This window comes from Melozone crissalis, unplaced genomic scaffold (genome assembly GCF_028551555.1).
Source record: "Melozone crissalis strain CALT ecotype California unplaced genomic scaffold, PUWL_Pcris_2 ptg000057l_1, whole genome shotgun sequence".
NCBI classification, from domain to species: domain Eukaryota; kingdom Metazoa; phylum Chordata; class Aves; order Passeriformes; family Passerellidae; genus Melozone; species Melozone crissalis.
The window spans coordinates 11,715,456-11,733,491 of NW_026535835.1; the positions used below are offsets into that span (position 1 = coordinate 11,715,456).

The 18,036-nt window shown below is 50.3% G+C and overlaps 4 protein-coding genes across 5 annotated transcripts in view; 3 read left to right on the plus strand and 1 right to left on the minus strand.

The window, feature by feature from the left end:
- The window catches only part of NLK (nemo like kinase), a 37,460-nt gene extending 35,483 nt beyond the window's left edge, over window positions 1-1,977 (plus strand). For both annotated transcript variants that reach the window (XM_054287332.1, XM_054287333.1), the window contains one exon: window positions 424-1,977. In XM_054287332.1, coding sequence (XP_054143307.1) covers window positions 424-478 — 55 coding nt within the window. In that variant the 3' untranslated portion in view covers window positions 479-1,977. The remainder of the gene's footprint in view (window positions 1-423) is intronic.
- A 649-nt stretch (window positions 1,978-2,626) lies between these two features.
- On the plus strand, window positions 2,627-5,547 carry TMEM97 (transmembrane protein 97). Its single transcript, XM_054287131.1, has 3 exons — window positions 2,627-2,765; window positions 3,911-4,055; window positions 4,585-5,547. Exons 1-3 carry the CDS (start codon window positions 2,646-2,648, stop codon window positions 4,833-4,835), a joined length of 516 nt encoding a protein of 171 aa, XP_054143106.1. The 5' UTR covers window positions 2,627-2,645; the 3' UTR covers window positions 4,836-5,547.
- A 666-nt stretch (window positions 5,548-6,213) lies between these two features.
- IFT20 (intraflagellar transport 20) lies at window positions 6,214-8,147 on the minus strand. The gene is made up of 4 exons (XM_054287132.1): window positions 8,012-8,147; window positions 7,726-7,811; window positions 7,056-7,159; window positions 6,214-6,627 (listed from the first exon to the last, which is right to left on the minus strand). The coding sequence occupies exons 1-4, from the start codon at window positions 8,136-8,138 to the stop codon at window positions 6,546-6,548; spliced, it is 399 nt and encodes a 132-aa protein (XP_054143107.1). The 5' UTR covers window positions 8,139-8,147; the 3' UTR covers window positions 6,214-6,545.
- A 180-nt stretch (window positions 8,148-8,327) lies between these two features.
- On the plus strand, window positions 8,328-18,021 carry TNFAIP1 (TNF alpha induced protein 1). The gene is made up of 7 exons (XM_054287298.1): window positions 8,328-8,342; window positions 9,534-9,990; window positions 11,447-11,616; window positions 12,258-12,347; window positions 12,434-12,486; window positions 13,078-13,273; window positions 13,604-18,021. The coding sequence occupies exons 2-7, from the start codon at window positions 9,774-9,776 to the stop codon at window positions 13,820-13,822; spliced, it is 945 nt and encodes a 314-aa protein (XP_054143273.1). The 5' UTR covers window positions 8,328-8,342; window positions 9,534-9,773; the 3' UTR covers window positions 13,823-18,021.
- Window positions 18,022-18,036: the final 15 nt, after the last annotated feature.

Below are 18,036 nucleotides of genomic sequence, written 5' to 3' on the forward strand. Positions count from 1 at the left end.
GATAAAACCCTTGTGAACTGTATTTGTGAATTCTTCTAGAATTTTAAGTAAAACATGAAAAACTTTCAAGTAACATTTTGTGCAAAAGAACAGAAGTCAGACTGAAACTGGAATTGTGAAGGTTGGCAAGTTGAATTTGGGTTGTGGAGCTGCAGGGTGAAGGCATTGCAAGGAGGGACTGAGGGGTGAAAATGCACAGATAAAGGACTATTGGCTCTTGTGCTGGTGGCCGTCGTCAGGCTCGGGTTGGGTTTGGCGTTTGGTACTGGGGTGTTTGATCCCCCCAGGCTCGGGTTGGGTTTGGCGTTTGGTCCCGGGAGCTTTGGTCCCCCTGAGCACTGAGCAGTGTCCCTGTCCCTGCACTGAGCACTGTCCCTGCACTGAGCAGTGTCCCTGTGTCTGTGTGTCTGTCTGTCCGTGCAGCTCCACGGTCGCCCAGCCCTCCGAGATGCCGCCGTCGCCGCTGGTGTGGGAGTGACCCGAGCGCCCTGTACTACTGAAGATGTAATGTAGCTTTCCACTGGAGCCTGGGATTTGCAATTCTGGAGGTTAATCATGCTTGTACTGTAATTTTACTAATGAAGTTTTAAATTAACAACCACTACTTGTACAATATGAATAATACTTAGAAATGTACTAGACTTTTAATCTTGTAAAGTGGTTGTGCTTTTAGAAGAAAATATTTTACCCAGAGTTGCACGTGTTTTATGAATTCTAGTGCAGCTGTGATGGCTCAGCTCAGAACAAACAGAATTGAACCAAATTCGGGGAGGTTTTTTCTTTTTTTTTTCCATTTTTTTTCCTTTTTTTTTTTTTATTGAAGTGAGATTGTACAAACAAATAGACATACATTTTGATATTGAGCCATTCCTGAAGATTTTTGGTTTTCTAAAACTAAGGAATACAGAAAACTTGACTGCGACCAATCATGAAGTCCCTCTGGGTGGCCGTGGCCGTGGGAAGTGGCCACAGCCCCTGATGCCCAACCCTATAAATAGCTTCTCACTAGAGCTGTGATGGTGATGTGTGCTGTTCTAAAATCAAATGTTGTGAGTAGAGAGAATGAGTTTGTGACTAGGAGAGACTAAACTTCTGTTTCCTTACCCAGTATAAATATATATATATATTTAATCTATTTTTATTAGAAGTTTTTCTGCTCTTTCTTACATAAAACCCCCCAGCATGCATCTTCTATGTGTGTAAATAATTCCATTTATGGGCTAATTTCAGAGATCCCTGACATCATTGCTGTATAGAGAGAAACTAGCTTGCACATTTTAGGTCTGTGAAATTTTGTGAGAACTTTTTCCTGCACTGGACAGTTGAGAGAAAAAAAAAGAAAAGGACAAAAAAAAAGCACATAGGGAATTCTGTTAATTGTGTTCGTGTCTTTAGGCAGAGCTGTGGAAGTCTTGAAATGTCACAGTAGTAAATAACTTTTATTACTTTTTGGCTAATTCTTTTTCTGTTGGAACACTGAATTCTGTGCATATGTATATATGAACACAAATTGAAGGCCTCTACCTCCTGGAGTATACAACTTGGTTTGTTTACCTCCACATGATTTTTTTTTTTTTTAAGTTTAGTGTGGAGACTTGAAACTTGAATGTCCCTTCCAACTTTTGTATTTAAAACAAGACTAGAAAATTGAAGACTGTTTTTCACCTGTACAAAGGAATACTAAAAGGTGGTCTTAAAATTTGAGCCTTGGTCTGGAGAGAAACCATGGTGTTTGTTATGGACAATTAACTGTTAAAGTTATTGTAAGTTATCTGTATTTAGCAGAGTATTTTCAACAAGAGTGATCTGAGCTGGAATTGGAGACTATTAGTAAGTTATGTTTGGAAGTTTTAACTTCAATGAAGTAATTATTTGCTGTGAAAGAGACAAACATTGAATAACTGAACAAAGATGGTGCAATATCTTTGTTTTTTATGAGGCTCCTAAGAATAAAACCAACTGAAGCATTTCAATTCACTTGAATGAGAAACGTGTTTAATTATCGAGCCCCAGAAGACACTGGTATGAAAGGTAAAATCTCAGAGGTTGGTCAGTTAATGTGGCACACTTGCTGGTCACTTTGTAAAATGTAGATTTGGAGTACAGTGGTGAAAACATTAAATGTGACATTTGAAAATGCGGCGGTGGTGTCATTCTTCCCTGCCCGCTGTGTCCCACCCCGTTCTCCTCTGGGATGTACCGGGGCGGGAGGTGCCGCTCCCGGCTCCGCTCCCGGCTCCGGGCGGCTCCGCAGCCGTGGCTGTGACCGGGCCCGGCGGAACCGGGGCCCTGCGCTCGGGCCGGGCTGTCCCGGGACGCGGGCACGCCTGGGCTCAGGAGCTCCGGGTCCGCGCGTGCGGGGGAGAAACGGCGGGGCCGAGGTGCGGGACCGGGGGGGACAAGAGCCGGGCTGGCGGGGGGCGGCTGCCGGCTCCCCGGGGAAAGGGGAGAGAGCGGGGAAAGAGCGGGGAAAGGGGGAAGAGGGGGGGGAAAGAACGGGGAAGAAAGGGGCGTGGCCAGTGCAGGGTGTGGCCGGGGGCGGACCCAGTGCAGGGTGTGGCCGGGGGCGGGGCCGCGCCGCGGGACGTGGCCGCCGCCGGGCGCGGGGGGGCGGGGCCTGCGCGGGGGGCGGGGCCAGCGCGGCGATGGCGGCGGCTCCGCGGTGGCGGGAGCGGCTCTTCGCCCTCTATTTCATCTCGCACATCCCGATCACGGCGCTCATCGACCTGCAGCCGCTGCTGCCCGCCGGGATCGCGCCGCGGGCCGTGAGTGGGGCCGGGGGTCGGGCCGGGGCTCGTTCCGCCGATGCGTGAGGGGCACCCGCCGGTTTGATGGGGCCGGGGGCGGCCTGCGCCGAATCTCGTGTGTGGAGAAATCGGGGGGGGAGAGGGGGAGAGAAACTGCAGCGAGCGTGTGAAGGAGCGTCTGGGAGAGAAACGGTGCTGGTGCCACGGGATGAGTCACAGCCGGGTCATTCATTGGGGAGGAGCGGGAGCGGGAACGGGAGCGGGAGCGGGAGCGGGAAACGGGAGCGGGATGCTTGGCCCGCGCGTCCCGCGGCTGTGGCCGGTGCTGCTGCCGAGAGCTGTGGCGGGGATGTGGCGGCCGCTCCGTGTCCCCCGGAGGCCCCGGGGAACCGGTGCAGGTCACTGCTCGTCCCGGAACGGGCGGTGGGGATGTTCCTGTGCCCAGAGCGGGCTGTGGCTGTTCCAGCGCTGCCCAAGGACATCCTTTCCGTGGCCGTGGCCCCGCTGTCCCCTCGCCGTCGCGCTCGGCACCGGCGCCCGGAGGCTGCGGCAGCGCGGGGCCCGCGCCACGTGCCCCGGACGTGGCTCCTGCGGGCCCGGGCATTCTCCGATCCCGGGCTTTCCTCAAATTCCTGCCAAAAATGCAACAGGGAGTTGTTGCTGCTGCAGGAGTAGGCATGCCAGATTTACTAATTTATTCATAAAAATCTCTGGCTTGCTGGGTTTTGAACAAAATCATAGAAGACAATATCATAAATTCAATTAAAATAACGGTTGGATGACAGATAATTAGTTAAGCCCTCATAATCAGGGTGTCACCTCCTGCTTGAGTTTTACAACTGGTGATTTGGTTTTTGCCATCGGAACTTGCCAGTAGGATTACTCCAGTATAGGAATCATTTCCAATTAATAGTTAACCAGCAGATCTCAATGCATATCTCTCTGTTCAAAGTCCAACGTAAAGCCATGCTGGAGTTTACATTTCTGTCAGAAACTAATTGCAACTGCCTGACTCCAAATCCTGGTGCTGAGCTGTTCCCCTGCAGCAGCCCTGCTCAGCACCAGGGGCTCACAGCCTGGTGGCTTCATCCCATAGAGAACCACAAGCTCTGCCCTGCTCTGGTGGATGCTCAGTGACTGACTGTCGTTTTGGGCTTTTTCAGCTGACAGACCTGTTGCAGCAGTATGCAACTTCCTTCAGGGACCCCCTGATGCTGCAGCCCCCAGAGTGGTTCAAGGCGTTCATCTACTGCGAAGCCTTTCTCCAGCTGCCCTTCTTCCCCATCGCTGCCTACGCCTTCCTGAAAGGTGGGGGCAACCAGCGTGATCGAGGGCATGTCCTGGGGGCATTTCTGCAGGACAGCTGCTGCTGTGCAGCAGAGAATGTTTCTGTATCATGATTAGGGGGTTTGAGGGAGGTACTGCAGAGGGCTGGGCTGCCAGGGCCCACATGAGTGTTCTACCTGAGAAAGCAGCACAGAATAAAGTTTGTCATAAACAAAACCTTGCAACTACAGGTCCTTGTGAGGTGCAGCCATTTGTGTAACCACCATCAGCATTTGACATCTGGGTAATTTCCAGGCCAGCTAAAGATCTGGGTCAAGCCTGTGTACTCATTTTGTTACTTTAGATCTTTCAGGATCACCCCTTTGTTCTAAATTGCCATCAGGGGAGAGAAATTTCCTTGGTTCCTACTAGTACTGAGGGTTTTTTCTGCTCCCTATTCCATCTGAGCGATGGCTTACCCTGGCAGAGAGGCAGCAGTCGGTGTTCTGTCACTCGGAATTCTAGGTGTTTCAAAATACTTACATATTGTTTCCTTTTTGCTTCTGTACAGGTGGCTGCAGATGGATCAGGACTCCTGCCATTATCTACTCCACCCATGTGGCCACCACTCTGTTTGCCATCCTGGCCCACATCCTGTTCCACGACTTCTCCAAGGCGGAGCACGCGGGGCCTCAGACGCTGCGCGAGCGCCTGGCGCTGCTCTCCATCTACCTGCCCTACCTGCTGATCCCACTGCTGCTCCTGTTCACCATGCTCTGCAACCCCCACTACAAACACGTGGAGAAGAGGAAAAGGAAGTAGCTGGCTCTGGAGGTCGTACACACCGCACCTGTGCTGCACCTGGTTCCGACCCTGCGCTGGCGGAGTCCTCCGGGACAGACGTCTCCCTCGTGTTGGCTGCACTGGCTGCTGCAAGGAAAAATGGAATTGGGTGGAATGCACAGCCCTGCTTCGACCTCACACAGCTCTGGCAGGGGCCTGGGCCAGCCTGGGGTCAGGTCTGTGCAAGGCCTCTCTCCCAGGAAAATGGTCTTTTAACCCTTTGATGTGTAACTCTGTGAGGGGACACACACACACACACACACACTCACACCCTGCAGCTGATACTGTTCTTCCAAGGTCCCTTTTCCCAGAATGACTGTTTGGAAACCACTCAAGTAGGAAATCTGTCTTCCAACCACATATTCTGAAGAATTCCCAACCCATTACACACAGATTTGCAAAGCTGTTCTTTTGAAGCATTCCAAATCATATCATGATTCTTAACTTCCTTGCCCCTTCCTTTAAAATTTCCACTGCCTTTGCTCTGCTTCATTTTGATTAATTATAAATGTCTGATCAATGATAAATGTGCCAAAATCTGGATTCATGAATGCTTAAAGTTACCCTTGACGACCAGGAGTACTGCCCAGAGGATTCTGAAGTACTTCAGGAATTGTAACCAAGGAGTTGGAAATTTCTTTCTTGCCTAAAATCACTTCAGGTATGGAAATAAATAACTAAACGCATTAAACTGCATTCAGTCTTCTTCAGGGAATGGCTGAAGGAACCTGCAGTGACCACGAGATGGTGGAGAGTTCACAGAGTAAATCCATGTGTAAGTTACAACTACAGGTAGAAGTTCTGTGGTTGGGGTTGGTTTTCATCTGGAGCCTGGTGAGGTGACGGGCTCCTGAAGCTGCTCAGGCACTACTGGCACATTTTATTCACTGTGTGAAGTTAAAGCCTTCCCCAGGCTTTGGAAAATGCAGCATTTCCATACTGAAGTGCTGCAGGCATACACAAAATGCATCTGTTTGCACTTCCAACACGAGGCTTGAGTTCCCACTTGGGTTTGTAGTTTACAGTTTGTGCACTCCTGGTGTCACTGACACTCAGAATGGTTTCCCTCATCAGTCTGGTGTTCCATCCTAATAATGCCCATAAAAGGATTCAGCTCTCATGACAGTCCTGAATGGACATTCCTCAGGAACAGTTCAAAGTTCTAAATTCTCATGTAGTTTCTGCTTTTTTGTATCTGTAATTGGTCCATTCTGGAAATCATACATTTCTGTCTTTTTTTAATAATTCTATAGAAAAAGTAACCGGCAGATATAGATCCAATACTGCTGCTTGTGTGTAAACCTTTACATTGAAAAATAACAGAGGAGGAGCAACTAATTCTGGTACAGCCAGACAGTCTGAGAACAATAATTTATTTTCTGATTTCTATGAAAGAGCTGTAGATTTCAAAAAGCGACACAACAAAGCACCAGTAGCAGTAATTCAACTGGAATTTGAATTAGGACTACTGACTGTACAAAACTGGTATAAAATCAAAGGCCAGAACAGTCTGTGCAGCTGTGAGCTGTCAGCCCTTCTTATTGCCATGGTACACTCAAGCCGAGGTACAGCCCCTCCATTGTACAAACCATCTGCACTCCTGCACAGTGGAAATTGCATATTTCTGAAATTCTCAAGATTCTGGAATGGTCAAGTTTCCATGTGAGCTGGTTTTTATCTTAAAATCCTCTATTTCTGGAAGATGAACTGGTCGATGAATTCGTTCTGGTCCGCTTCGATTTTGCAGAGGGTCTCGTACTCGATCCGGTACCTGCGAGACAAAACAGAGGGTCCAGGACGCCGTGTGAGAGGGTCAGGGCAGCCCTGGGAGCTGGGAGGGGAGCTGGGCTGCCCGTGGGAGTCACCTGCAAGCAGCAGGTGCCTGAGTCACACACACAGCTCTTTATCAGCCAGACACGAGGCGATGCAGCTGTCAGAGTTCTGCACTGCCCCTGCCCGTGCTGCCTCTGTTCAGCCCTGAAGTCCTCAGGGATGAACCTTCTCTGGGTCACTGCAGGGCCTGAAGGTAACTCCAGGCCTGTGGCACTGCTCCCATGTGCTCTGGCCAGGACACACCTTTGATGCAGGTGGGGCTGTCTGAAGCAGCCCAGGGTCCCACAGCACAGGCAGACAGCCCTGTGTCCACCCTGAGCCTTCCCAGCCTGCACAACACCCCAGAGCACTGAACACAAAACTCACCTTTCCAGCTGCATCTTCTTCTCTGCTATCAAAGCCTGGAGCTGCTGCTCCTGAGCCTCTCTCTGCTTTGCGATCGACTTCAGCAGGTTCCGTGCCCCGATGGCCTGGCAGGACAGGGCAGGGATGTGTGGAGGGGTTTTGGTTAGCTCCTTTAGCCCCTTTCCCTCCCAGCAGGTGGACTGTGAGGCATTTCAGCCATGCCAGCAATAACAGAGGGTGACGCTGCGCTCCTGAGGGGTGGGTGGCAGTTTGGTGTTCCCTAAACTCAAGGAACAAAGTCAGCGACTCCTCTGGATGCACAAACTGGGCACTGGCCCTACAGCCAGACAAGCTCAGGCTACCAGAGGCCTCTCCTGCCTCTGCAGGACAAATTCTACCAAGATGGAGTGATTAAAAAGCACACGTTCTGTTTCTGTGCAGAAATATAGACAAGCAGGGAGAGCGGGACTGGTTCATGTGTGAGCAATATGACACTGTCATAAGTTTCATTAATTCATTACTATTGATTAATATTATCATTGATATCAATTTTAAAGGCCCAATTAATCCCAGAGGAATGCCAGCAGAATACTGACAGAGAATCGTTGCTTCTGCTGTAAAGGGAGGGAGGGATAGAGAGGCCCCACACAGGACAGTGCACACGAGAAGCGAGGAATTTACTGCACAGTACCTTCATCTTCTCACTTTCTACAGCTTTGGCCAGCTGGTCAACGAGCTCAATCAAACTGCCCACTATGTTCTGAAATTCTGCTGTTTCTGTAAAGGAAAAAATTGTCAAGTGATATTCACAACTTCCCTAAAGAGATCGAACGCTCCTGCTTTGCCGTACAGTTTTTAGACGCAGCTGTACGTTTAGGGTTTACAGTAAACAGGAAGGTTTTAGGACTCGGGCGGGATCAGATGACAGGGGCGAGAGAAGGCCTGAGGTGCCCGGCCCGGCGCGGCGCGGCACTCACTGTCCACGAAGGCCCGGCACTGCTCGCGGAGCTGCGCCGTCTGCGCCGCCACCTCGGGCTCCAGCACCCGCAGCTTGTTCAGCTCGTCAAAGTGCAGCCCCGCCGCGCCCAGCGCCGCCTGCGCCATGGCCTGGGCAGCGAGCCGAGCCGAGCCAAACCGAGCGGAGCGGGGCCGGAGCGGGGCCTCAGCCGGCACTGCCGGGCTCGGGCTCCTCCGGCACCGCCCGGCCCGGCCCCGCCTCCGCCAGCGCTGCGCCCGCCGGGAGCCGGGGAAACTCTTCCGGGCCGGCGGCTCCCGGGGCGGGCCGGGGCTGAGGGCCGGCGGCGGCGGGTGAGTGAGAGAGGCCGGGCGGTGCGCGGGGCCGGGTTGCCTCTGTTCGCTTCCCGCGTGCCCGAGGCGGACGGAGCTTATCCCGGGGGGCTCGGGCGGAGCGGGCCCGCGGCAGGGCCGGGCAGGGCCCGCGGGCCGCTCGCTGTGACCCGCGCGGGGCCGGCTCCCGTTCTGCACCGGTACCCTCGGGTTCCCCCGGCTCCCCCCGGGCCGTTCGGGTCGCTCCTTTCCCGGCCGTGCGGGGCCGGGGCGGGTCTCGTTGCGGGGCCATTGTTCCGCAGCCCGTCCTGCCTCCCACGCGGGGCAGGAAGGGACGGGAAGGGATGTGGGGAGCTTTTGGTCGTGTCAAAAGGGGTAATTAGAGATCTCTGGCTGTTTACAGAGACCTCACAGCTCCTCCGTGGCCACCTGCAGGAGTTGTGCTGGCTCCTGCCTGCGCTGGCGGGGCAGGGGGTTTAGCTTCTTTGCTCGTGTTTAGCTTCGTTCTTGGTCAGAGCAGTGAGAAACTGCCTGGGGGGACGGAACTGACCGCTTACCCTTCTGAGGAGCTCGGTCGGACAGGCTGGATTCCTGTCTCCTCACGGGTTCGGTCTGGCTGCTGTTAAAAACATGCCACTGTTCTAAAAATGGGATTTTGAGGGTTTAAAGTAAGGCAGGACATCAGTGACAAACAGTGGTGTACGTGGTGGGGAGTTGTGTTTATTTTTTCAAATTAGAGCTGCGTTCACTGGTCGGGGCTCCAGGATGGACGCAGGAGAGTTTTGAATGAAAGGAGTTACCAGAAAATAGAACCTTGTGATCCATCTTTTCAGTGTTGAGGCATTTGAAGAGACATTTGTGTCTCCAGTTCAAAGTCAAACCAACATCAACAAGCCCCGCTCAGGGGGACGCACACACACCCCAGCTGAAGCAGGGGCAGGAAGCTCTTCAGGGCGTTTCAGCTGGGCTCAGAGAGAGTTGGGCTCTGTTGGGAGGCCGAGGGGGAGCTGAATTCCAGCAGCGTGTGAGCGGGGCCCTCCTGCCGTGAGGTGTTTGCAGTGTTGGCTGGAGATACAACAACAGGAAGTCGGGAGAGTTTCACGTGCCTCAGAAGTGACACTGCACAGGCCGCATCAATTGTCTGAGAAATGGCTGAATGGTGTTTTGTCAGGATGTGCGTAGTTGTGTCCTTAGGAAGTGTCTCTTCCGCAGAGCGACATCCTTGTCTGTGTGTGGAGTGGCCGTGGGGCTCCGTGCTGACCACGCTCCGTGTGCTGGCCCCTCGTTGTGGTGCCCGCTGGCCCCACGCCGTGCTGGCCCCCGGCCGTGCCGAGCCCTGGGTGATGCCGGCCCCTGCCCCGCCGTCCTGGCGGGCTGAGGCGTGAGGGCGGCACCACGGCGGGGCCGGCCCGGCCCACGCGCTGCAGGGTGGTCATCTACCTGCAGAAGGCCATGTCGGGGGACACGTGCCTGGGCAGCGCCCTGTGCCCGGCCGCCGGACACAAGCCCAAGGCCGGCGCGCTCAAGGCCGGCACCCTGGGCAACAAGTACGTGCGGCTCAACGTCGGGGGCTCCCTGTACTACACCACGGTGCAGGTGCTCACCAGGCACGACACCATGCTCAAGGCCATGTTCAGCGGCAGGATGGAGGTGCTCACCGACAAGGAAGGTAAGGGTGTGGCATTCATTGCTAGCGGTTTTGTAAAACAGCAGGAGTTTGGTGGTGGTTTTACTCCGTTAAGGATGTCGAGGATGATATGTGCCAAAAATAACTGGGAGCATTAGGCAGCCAAGTCCTGTTGGTGCTAGCAATCCTTTGGCTTTATAGAAATACCTGGTTTTGTTACTCAGAAAAACTGGGGAAGGACTGGTCCTCTTTCCTGCCCTCGCGCTGGTGAGCAGGTTGGTGTTGGTGTAAAGACTGAACAGACCGTCTGTGGGTTGTCATTTCTGTCACATCAAGCAGTGGCATCATTCAAACCACGCACGTAAGGAGGGACGTGCAGTTTTCGGCTTTGAGGCTCAGAATAGCCTGCCTTGCTTTGTTGAAAAATCTTTTTTTTTCCCTTTTCCTGAGCAGCATGTTTCAGTTGTGGCTCATGGTGCTGCCATGGCAGCATTTAGGGATCAGTCAGGCAGTGTGTCACCTCCAGCTGGACACAGGATATTTTAAATCCCTGATACGTTATAAAGGGCAGAACAGGCAATTTTGTGTAAGAGCCTCAGCCTGGATGGAAAATGAGAGTCATGTTCTGATAGCTCCAGCTGGAGAGTCCAGCAGGGGTTTAGCTTACTTTCCTAGGTTGTTTTCTCTGCCTAGATTCCAAAATAACACTTTTTTCCTGCCTTCCACGTTATGGGAAAGGGTTTGGCACCGTACTAAGCCTTGTGTGTGCATGCATCCTACACTGCTATTGTTTGGCAGCAATCAGACATCCTGTTTCCTTAGGGAATGTGACTTCAGGGATTTTGTAAAATTGCAAGAATTTGTCCATTTGCTACTGTTTCCTCTGCTTCATCCCCTCTATGCTTCCTCCTGATCTGTCTGTCCTATTCTTTGCTCCTCTTTGGGGACTAGAACAGCTTTTCCCCCACACTGAGTTTTTTGGGCTGATCTGCCTTTTAGCATCTTCAGAACATTTCTCTCTCTTTTTAACTCCAAACAGCAGCAGCAGATATGTTTGGAGAATTGCCAAATCCTCCTTATTAGGCCACAGAAATTATCCATATCTACTTGTTGCAGTCAATAGTGAACTCTCTCTTCTAGTCCTTCCCTGGCTCTCAGAGCTTTCTGTCTGCCCAGCATCACAGTGTAGCCCTGCAGTTGGGTTCCTGCAGCAGTCTCAGTGCATTGTGCTGGAAGCTGAGTGTTTTTAGCTTGGGACTGTGCTTTTGGGGTGCTGGAAAGCAGTGGGAACATCTGGGCAATATTCAAGGGGCTCCACTGTCAGGTTCTGTTCTGGAAGCAGCTTCAGTTTGCTCAAAGGCAGTAGGGACTTCCACTGGGTGAAATGGGAGAAGCGTCCTGAGCAGTGTCAGGAAACCTCGGTGTTGTTTAACCTCTCCAGGGAGCTTTTCCTTGCCTCTTGTGTTGAGGGGACTGAAATGTGTTGGCTCTTTTTCAGGCTGGATCCTTATAGACCGTTGTGGGAAGCACTTTGGAACAATTTTAAACTATCTCAGAGATGACACGATTGCACTTCCAAAACACAGGCAGGAGATCAAAGCCTTGATGGCAGAAGCCAAATACTATCTCATCCAGGGCTTAGTGGACATGTGCCAGGCAGCCCTGCAGGTAAGAACAGAAGTATCCTGTGAAGTGTTTCATGGGTGTTTTGCTTATAAAATTTACTTAAGACAACTTGAGAGATTATCTCATGGCCTTAGAAATGGCACCAAGTCTGAGATGTGCAAGGCATTTTTAAAAAATGAGTTAGTAAACAGGTGGTGAGGGATCTGGGGACACGGCCTGTCCTGCCCACACTTGGGTTGTGCTCTGTGTCCCTGAGGGCTGGCTCGTGTTGGTGACATCCTGTTCTGCCACGTGCTCAGTCCACAGTGGCTGATGCTCGTCTGTGCAGTGGTTTGAGTTGATTAAAACTACTGCAGACTCTTTCAATCCTTTTCTTCAAGAAAGGATGTAATATTAAACCCACTTAAACCAAGTATGACTGGGCCTTGTCCTGGCTATAGCTGAGGACATCCACCTGCACCCCAATATTTCAATTACTGCTGCCTTCTGGGGATGGGAAATCTGTGCTGTGATTCTGGGTTGCAGACCAAGGTAAGCTGGGTGGTTGCTGTAGCAACCCAGCTCTTTTCCTGTGCATCACAGCGTTTGGGAACATGGCTGGAGGGGCTGAAGGAGGCAGCAGCAGCAACATCAGCTTTAGCATTCCTTTCTTATTTCCTCTCTTTCTTCTTTCATTAAAACAGGACAAGAAAGACTTGTATGAACCTGTCTGCAGCATCCCTATTATCACCTCTCCGAAAGAAGAGGAGAGACTGATAGAGTCATCAATGAAAGTAACTGCTGTTTTCAACTGTGGATTTATTCTAAATGTATTTAAACACAGAACTTACCTTTTCTTCTTTTCTCTCACTCCCAACAGCCTGTTGTTAAACTGCTGTATAATAGAAGCAACAATAAATACTCCTACACCAGGTATGTCCCTTCTTTTTTCCCCTCACTTTAGTGGAAAAGTTGCTTTTTGACTGTGGGAGTGGAAGATGATGATGAATGATCTAACTTCACTTTTTTTGGTTTGTTTTGGGTTTTGACAACTATCTTGGTTTGAAAAGTAAGTAGGGCCTTACATTGCATGTCTGACAATAAAGCTTTTTTTTAAAAAAATGATGTACTCATTCTGGCAGTGTGTCTGTGCTGTGCAGCATGCAGAGCACATGGCCTTCCAGCACACATTGACTCTGGACTTCTGCTGTCATCAAGCCAGAGAACTTCAGTGAAGTGGGGTTTGATCATCTCAAGCATGGATAGTTCATGTAATGGTTTGGGACATTGTGCTGTCCTTATTAATTGTGTAAGTTGACCTCTAAAGGCTGGTGTGTTTGCTCGTGGGGTCAGAGCAGTGCATTTGTATCTGAAATGGGCTATTACCCCTCTTTTCTTGGCAGCATGCGGCAGTGAGTCACTACTTATTTGTATTCTGCAGTTGGATCAGTGCTGAAAGCTGGTGGAACAGGCAGAGATGGCTGCTTGAAAAGCCCTGTTCCTGCTTTTGTTGCTGTGTTTCAGTAACTCTGATGACAACTTGCTGAAGAACATCGAGCTGTTTGACAAGCTGTCCCTGCGGTTCAACGGCAGAGTGCTGTTCATCAAGGACGTGATCGGGGACGAGATCTGCTGCTGGTCCTTCTACGGGCAGGGCCGCAAGCTGGCCGAGGTGTGCTGCACCTCCATCGTCTACGCCACCGAGAAGAAGCAAACCAAGGTAATGGAGCTTCACCTGCCCGTGCTGCGGGTTACGAACGGTCCCGATTAGCTTCAGGAGTCTGCAGAGCTTCTCTTTCTTCAGGAGTTAACTTTGAATTTGCAGCGGTGCAGCTGAGGTTACCAGGGTCCAATGTTAAGAATTAGAGAGACTGTGTTCCCTTCTAGAGCAATCTAAAAGATAAGGTGAGGGAGGTGAGCTGGTGGGAGTAACCCTCCAGCACAAATTTTTTACTCTTTATGATGTGTGGGTTTATGGCTCACGTGTGGGTGTGTGTTGCAGTTGTTACCCTGCGTGGCTGAGGAGCAGGACACGTGCTGTGTTTTGCAGGTTGAGTTCCCTGAGGCACGGATCTATGAGGAGACCCTGAACGTCCTGCTGTACGAGACACCCCGAGTCCCGGACAACTCCCTGCTGGAGGCCACGAGCCGCAGCCGCAGCCAGGCCTCGCACAGCGAGGATGAGGAGGGGCTGGAGCTGCGCGAGCGCGTGCGCCGCATCCACGTCAAGAGGTACAGCACCTACGACGACCGCCAGCTCGGCCACTAGCTGGGCTGGGCCTGCAGCAGCTGCAGCTCCCCTCCTGTCCCTGGGCACGAGGGGGATCCCTGGACAGCCGTCTTCAGGGGGCGCCTCGGCCCCTGCAAAGGCAGCGGGGATTTGTGTGCGCAGAGCGGCACTGGAGGCCGAGGCCTTGCAGAACTGAGGTGTGAGTTGTGCGCCTTGTGCCGTACCTGCAGGCTGGCCCCTCCTCCTGCTGGGAGGGGGATGTGGAACGCTGGTTCTCGGTTTGTGGTTGCTCTTTCCTAGCTAACGATTTGCCAGTTTCCCCCTTGCCGTGAGCAGCACTGCTCTTTCTGAGTGAGGTTGGGTGGTTTGAAAAGCTCTTTCCAGACAGCTCCCCTTCCAGGGCCTTGTACAATGGAACTTGCAGTTATTAAATCAAGATACTGAAGAGAGAACTTGAATGTGGCTGCCCTTGGCAGACCCTACACGGGATGGTCCCCAGGAGAAACGTTTGGCTGGCCAGTCAGCTGCACCTGTGCTCTCCCACCCCTGTCCCCAGAACACCTGCAAAGGTTTGTGTTCCAGGATAGTGTCTTTAAAACTCATTGATTCCTAGACAAGCTCTTCCAAAATGGTGAGAATCAAGTCATCAGCCTCTCCATGTGAAAAGTGGAACTCTCTGAAGATGTAAATGTGTAGGTAATGACTTGTCCTGGGAGAGGGGGAAATGGGTATGGTGAGGGAAGAAACCTGAAGTAAGCAAACCTGAGCAGATTGTGGCACTGTTGCCCTGGTTGAAGCTTGTCACTGTGAAATCCTGTTTATATAAACAAGGGCAATCTGGGGAATTGGTTTTACGTTCCTCCTGTGGCCTAAAAGTCCTATTTGATGTTAAATTTCTCAAGCAGCGGGGAAGAAATTGCAGTGGCTGGAGAAGTACAGGCTGAACAGTGTTTTCTAAGGCTAGAACATGTGAGTTCAAGTTCTGTGTCCTGAATCCCTTCTAGAGGGTAGAAGTTGAAGAAGGAAAACAGCTGTGAAAATATTGTTCTAGCATGGAACTGTGAGAGGCTTTGGGCATAGCAGAAAGTTGGCTTATACTGGATTTTAAACTGAAATAATCACTTTTATTCTGAGTGCTTGGCTGGGTGCTGATTTACAGGGCACTTCAGGAGGTGGGGGTCAAGTCTGCTCTGAAAATTTGGAAATTTCTGGAAATTTTCTGGAAGCAGTTTCAAGTTCAGTATGAAAAGCCATTGTTGTACTTTTAAACATTTGCTTGTATGTTTGAGCTGTAGGTAGCAGTTTTGCCACTGTCATGGTAATTCCTGCTGGCTGCCCACTGGAGCCAGGGATACTTTGGATATATTCCACTGCTGCCTTTGTGTTCCCATATCATTCCTGGTCACGAAGCTCCAGATTCCACAATGGTCAGTCCTGCACTGCTTTGACCAGTGCCAAATCCACCTGTAAGATTTAAAGAAAATTACTGCAAAACCCTGACAACAAAATGATCCTGAATTATTGCAGGGAGTTCCGAAGGAGAATTGAGATCTAGATGGTTTGGGAGTAATGGAAGCAGGGGAGGGAGCAAAAAATTATTTGCACTCATTTAGGTTTTTGAAAATTAAAACATTGTGGGTTAGTAAAAAAACACTAACAGACTTTTAGGATTTTCTTGCCTCTACACATGGCAGGATTCACTTCATTCTCCTCACATTCAGGAAGCAGCATTGCACAGGGATGCACCTGCCTTCTTGTGAAAGGCCTCTTGAAATTTCTAATATTCCTAGCAATCTCTTTTATACTTCCTTCTGTAAGTTTTTGTTTTCCAGCTGGTTATTCTGTTGTGCCAGGGAAAATACAGCTGTTGAGATTTAGTTTCCACAAAGATTTTTGTGATATTTCTCTCTAATTCTGCTAGAGTGTGATGTGGATTTTAAAAGTTTTTTCCCTCCACTGATGCTATTTAATTAGAAGCCACCAGCAGAGGCTGCAGTGATGGGGTCTTTGTGCTGCATTTAATAGCTTCAAGTTATTATCTTGTGCTTTTTCTGTCTTGTAACAAAGGCTGATGCCATTTAAAAAAACACGTGGCACTTCTGTTTCTTGGCAATTATTTACATTATTTTTTCTTGTTACTATCATAGTGAATGTTAACAGAATAAGTAAGTGATGCTGATAGCCTTGCAAAACTGTGTTTAAATGAAGTTATAAGCAGAAACATGTCATATTTGCTTTTATTTTTTCTGGGGAGGACAGGTGTGGGAAGGAGTGTGTGAAAGAGAATGTCAGATCCCTGTGCTGCTCCAGAGGCTTTCTGTACTCACAGATTCATTAACAAATTGGACCCAACTTGTGAATTGTTACACTGTAAGAAGCAGAGGAAAGCCCATGTTTTGGTTTAGTTTTCCTTTCCCTATTTCCCACAGCCAACAAGTAGTATTAATTTCTGATCTGAATTTAGATTAATTAACCTGGGAAGCAAACAGTTTTGAGAACCATCTGGGTTGTGAGAATCTTTTACCAAGTGCGAAAGATCTTCTGGGTGTTTGTGGAGTGTGGAATATCGATAAGAACTGTCAGCAGTTGTGCTCAGGTTTGAAATACGTGCAGATACCCTTTCCGTTTCACTGTGGGCTCTCCTGAGTCCTGCTTGTCTGGAGCTGCTCCAGCACGGGGTGTCACTGACTCTGCCTTGCCCCGAATCATGCCCTGCTCCAGTCTCTGTCCCACCAGGTTCTGCTCATTTCGAGTACTGGAGCCGAGGTGTAACACGTGCTTTGTGTTCTCACCTTAATCAGTCTTTATGTGATTGAAGGCTATTAATTATTGTGGCAGGAATGTTCTAGACATTCCAGAACATGAGTTTACTGCCAGGGTAGTGCAGAAGCAGCAGCAGGGAGCAGGGTGACGCCGTCTAAAGGCAGCATTGGTGGGTTTGCAGTGAGCTCTCCAAGGATCTCTGCTCAAGTTAAGCTCAAATTAAGCACAGATTAAGACAATACAGGTTTCTAATTGTATGTGTTTGTCTGCAAGTTGAGACTTGTACTGGCTTCCACCCAGACCATTACAAGTGGGTGCATTAACAGGAATTTGGAGCAGCCTTTGGGAGAAAAAAGGGCCTTTTTGCCCCACTTGTAGGGTGTGAATTGTAACTACATCAGCTGTCATTCTTACAGGGCTCGCTGTCTCTTCACTCCTAAATTGAGTGCAAGCCCTGTGCATGCAGGCAGTGCCCTGAATGAGGGAGTGAGTGTGTGCCAGCCGTGCCCAGCCCTGCGCCCCAGGGCTCCGGGGTGTTTCCCAAACAGAGTGCCCCTGCCCTGCCAGCGCCCCGGGCCCTGCAGGGAGGGAGGGAGCCCTGGCTGGGGTAGTGGGGCAGCAGGGGCAGAGCGGAGAGCTCTGCAGGGCTCAGCTCCGGCTGCTGCTCAGTGCCCAGACAGAGGCACTGCTTCACCTTCACCCTGACATTCTGGTTTTTGGGCAGGAGACGTTTATCCTGCTGCAATGTTCCACTCAGTGACTTTGGTCTTTTGCACTTGTTGGTTAAAACAGAAAATAAGTGATGGACAGGGAGGGTGTCGGGGGGACCATGCTGTCACCAAGGGCTGCGTTTGAATGGGCATTGCTTACTGTGGGCTTGGTTTGATTTTGTTCTTCTCGAGGTTTTTCATTTTCGGACAGAATTCTCTCCAGGCAATACTGGGGATAGACCTGAACTGGATGGGTCTGCCTGGCAGCCCCTGCCTACACAATGAGGTTGTGTTCTGTGACAATCCTTGGCATTCACCTCGCAGCCACCTTCCCCGTGCTGTGGCACAGAGTCCTGTTCCAGCCCTGCCCGCCCAGGGGACAGGCTCTGTTTTCTGCACGTGTGTCACTTCTCCTCCTCCCATGGAACGAGTAACACCCTCCCCTACCTCACAGGGTGGCTGACACTTAATTTGTTTATTGAGAGTAAAGGATTCTTTTGGATTTCTATGATATTTTATATCCAGAGGATCACAAATATGATTGCTGATCTTTTTTAAATTGACATTCTGTGATCAAGTTATTTTCTTAGAGATTCAGTCTTTGTTTTATTTTCATGTCTAACTTTTAAGGGTCAGTTTTACAGAAAAAGTACCTAGCTAATGCAGTAATTAATCAATTATCTGTTGATTAAAGTGTTTCACCAGTGCATTAAAATGAAACAGAACACTAATTTTTAATAAAGTGTTATATTTTGTCTTCTGTGATTTTTCTCCAACATC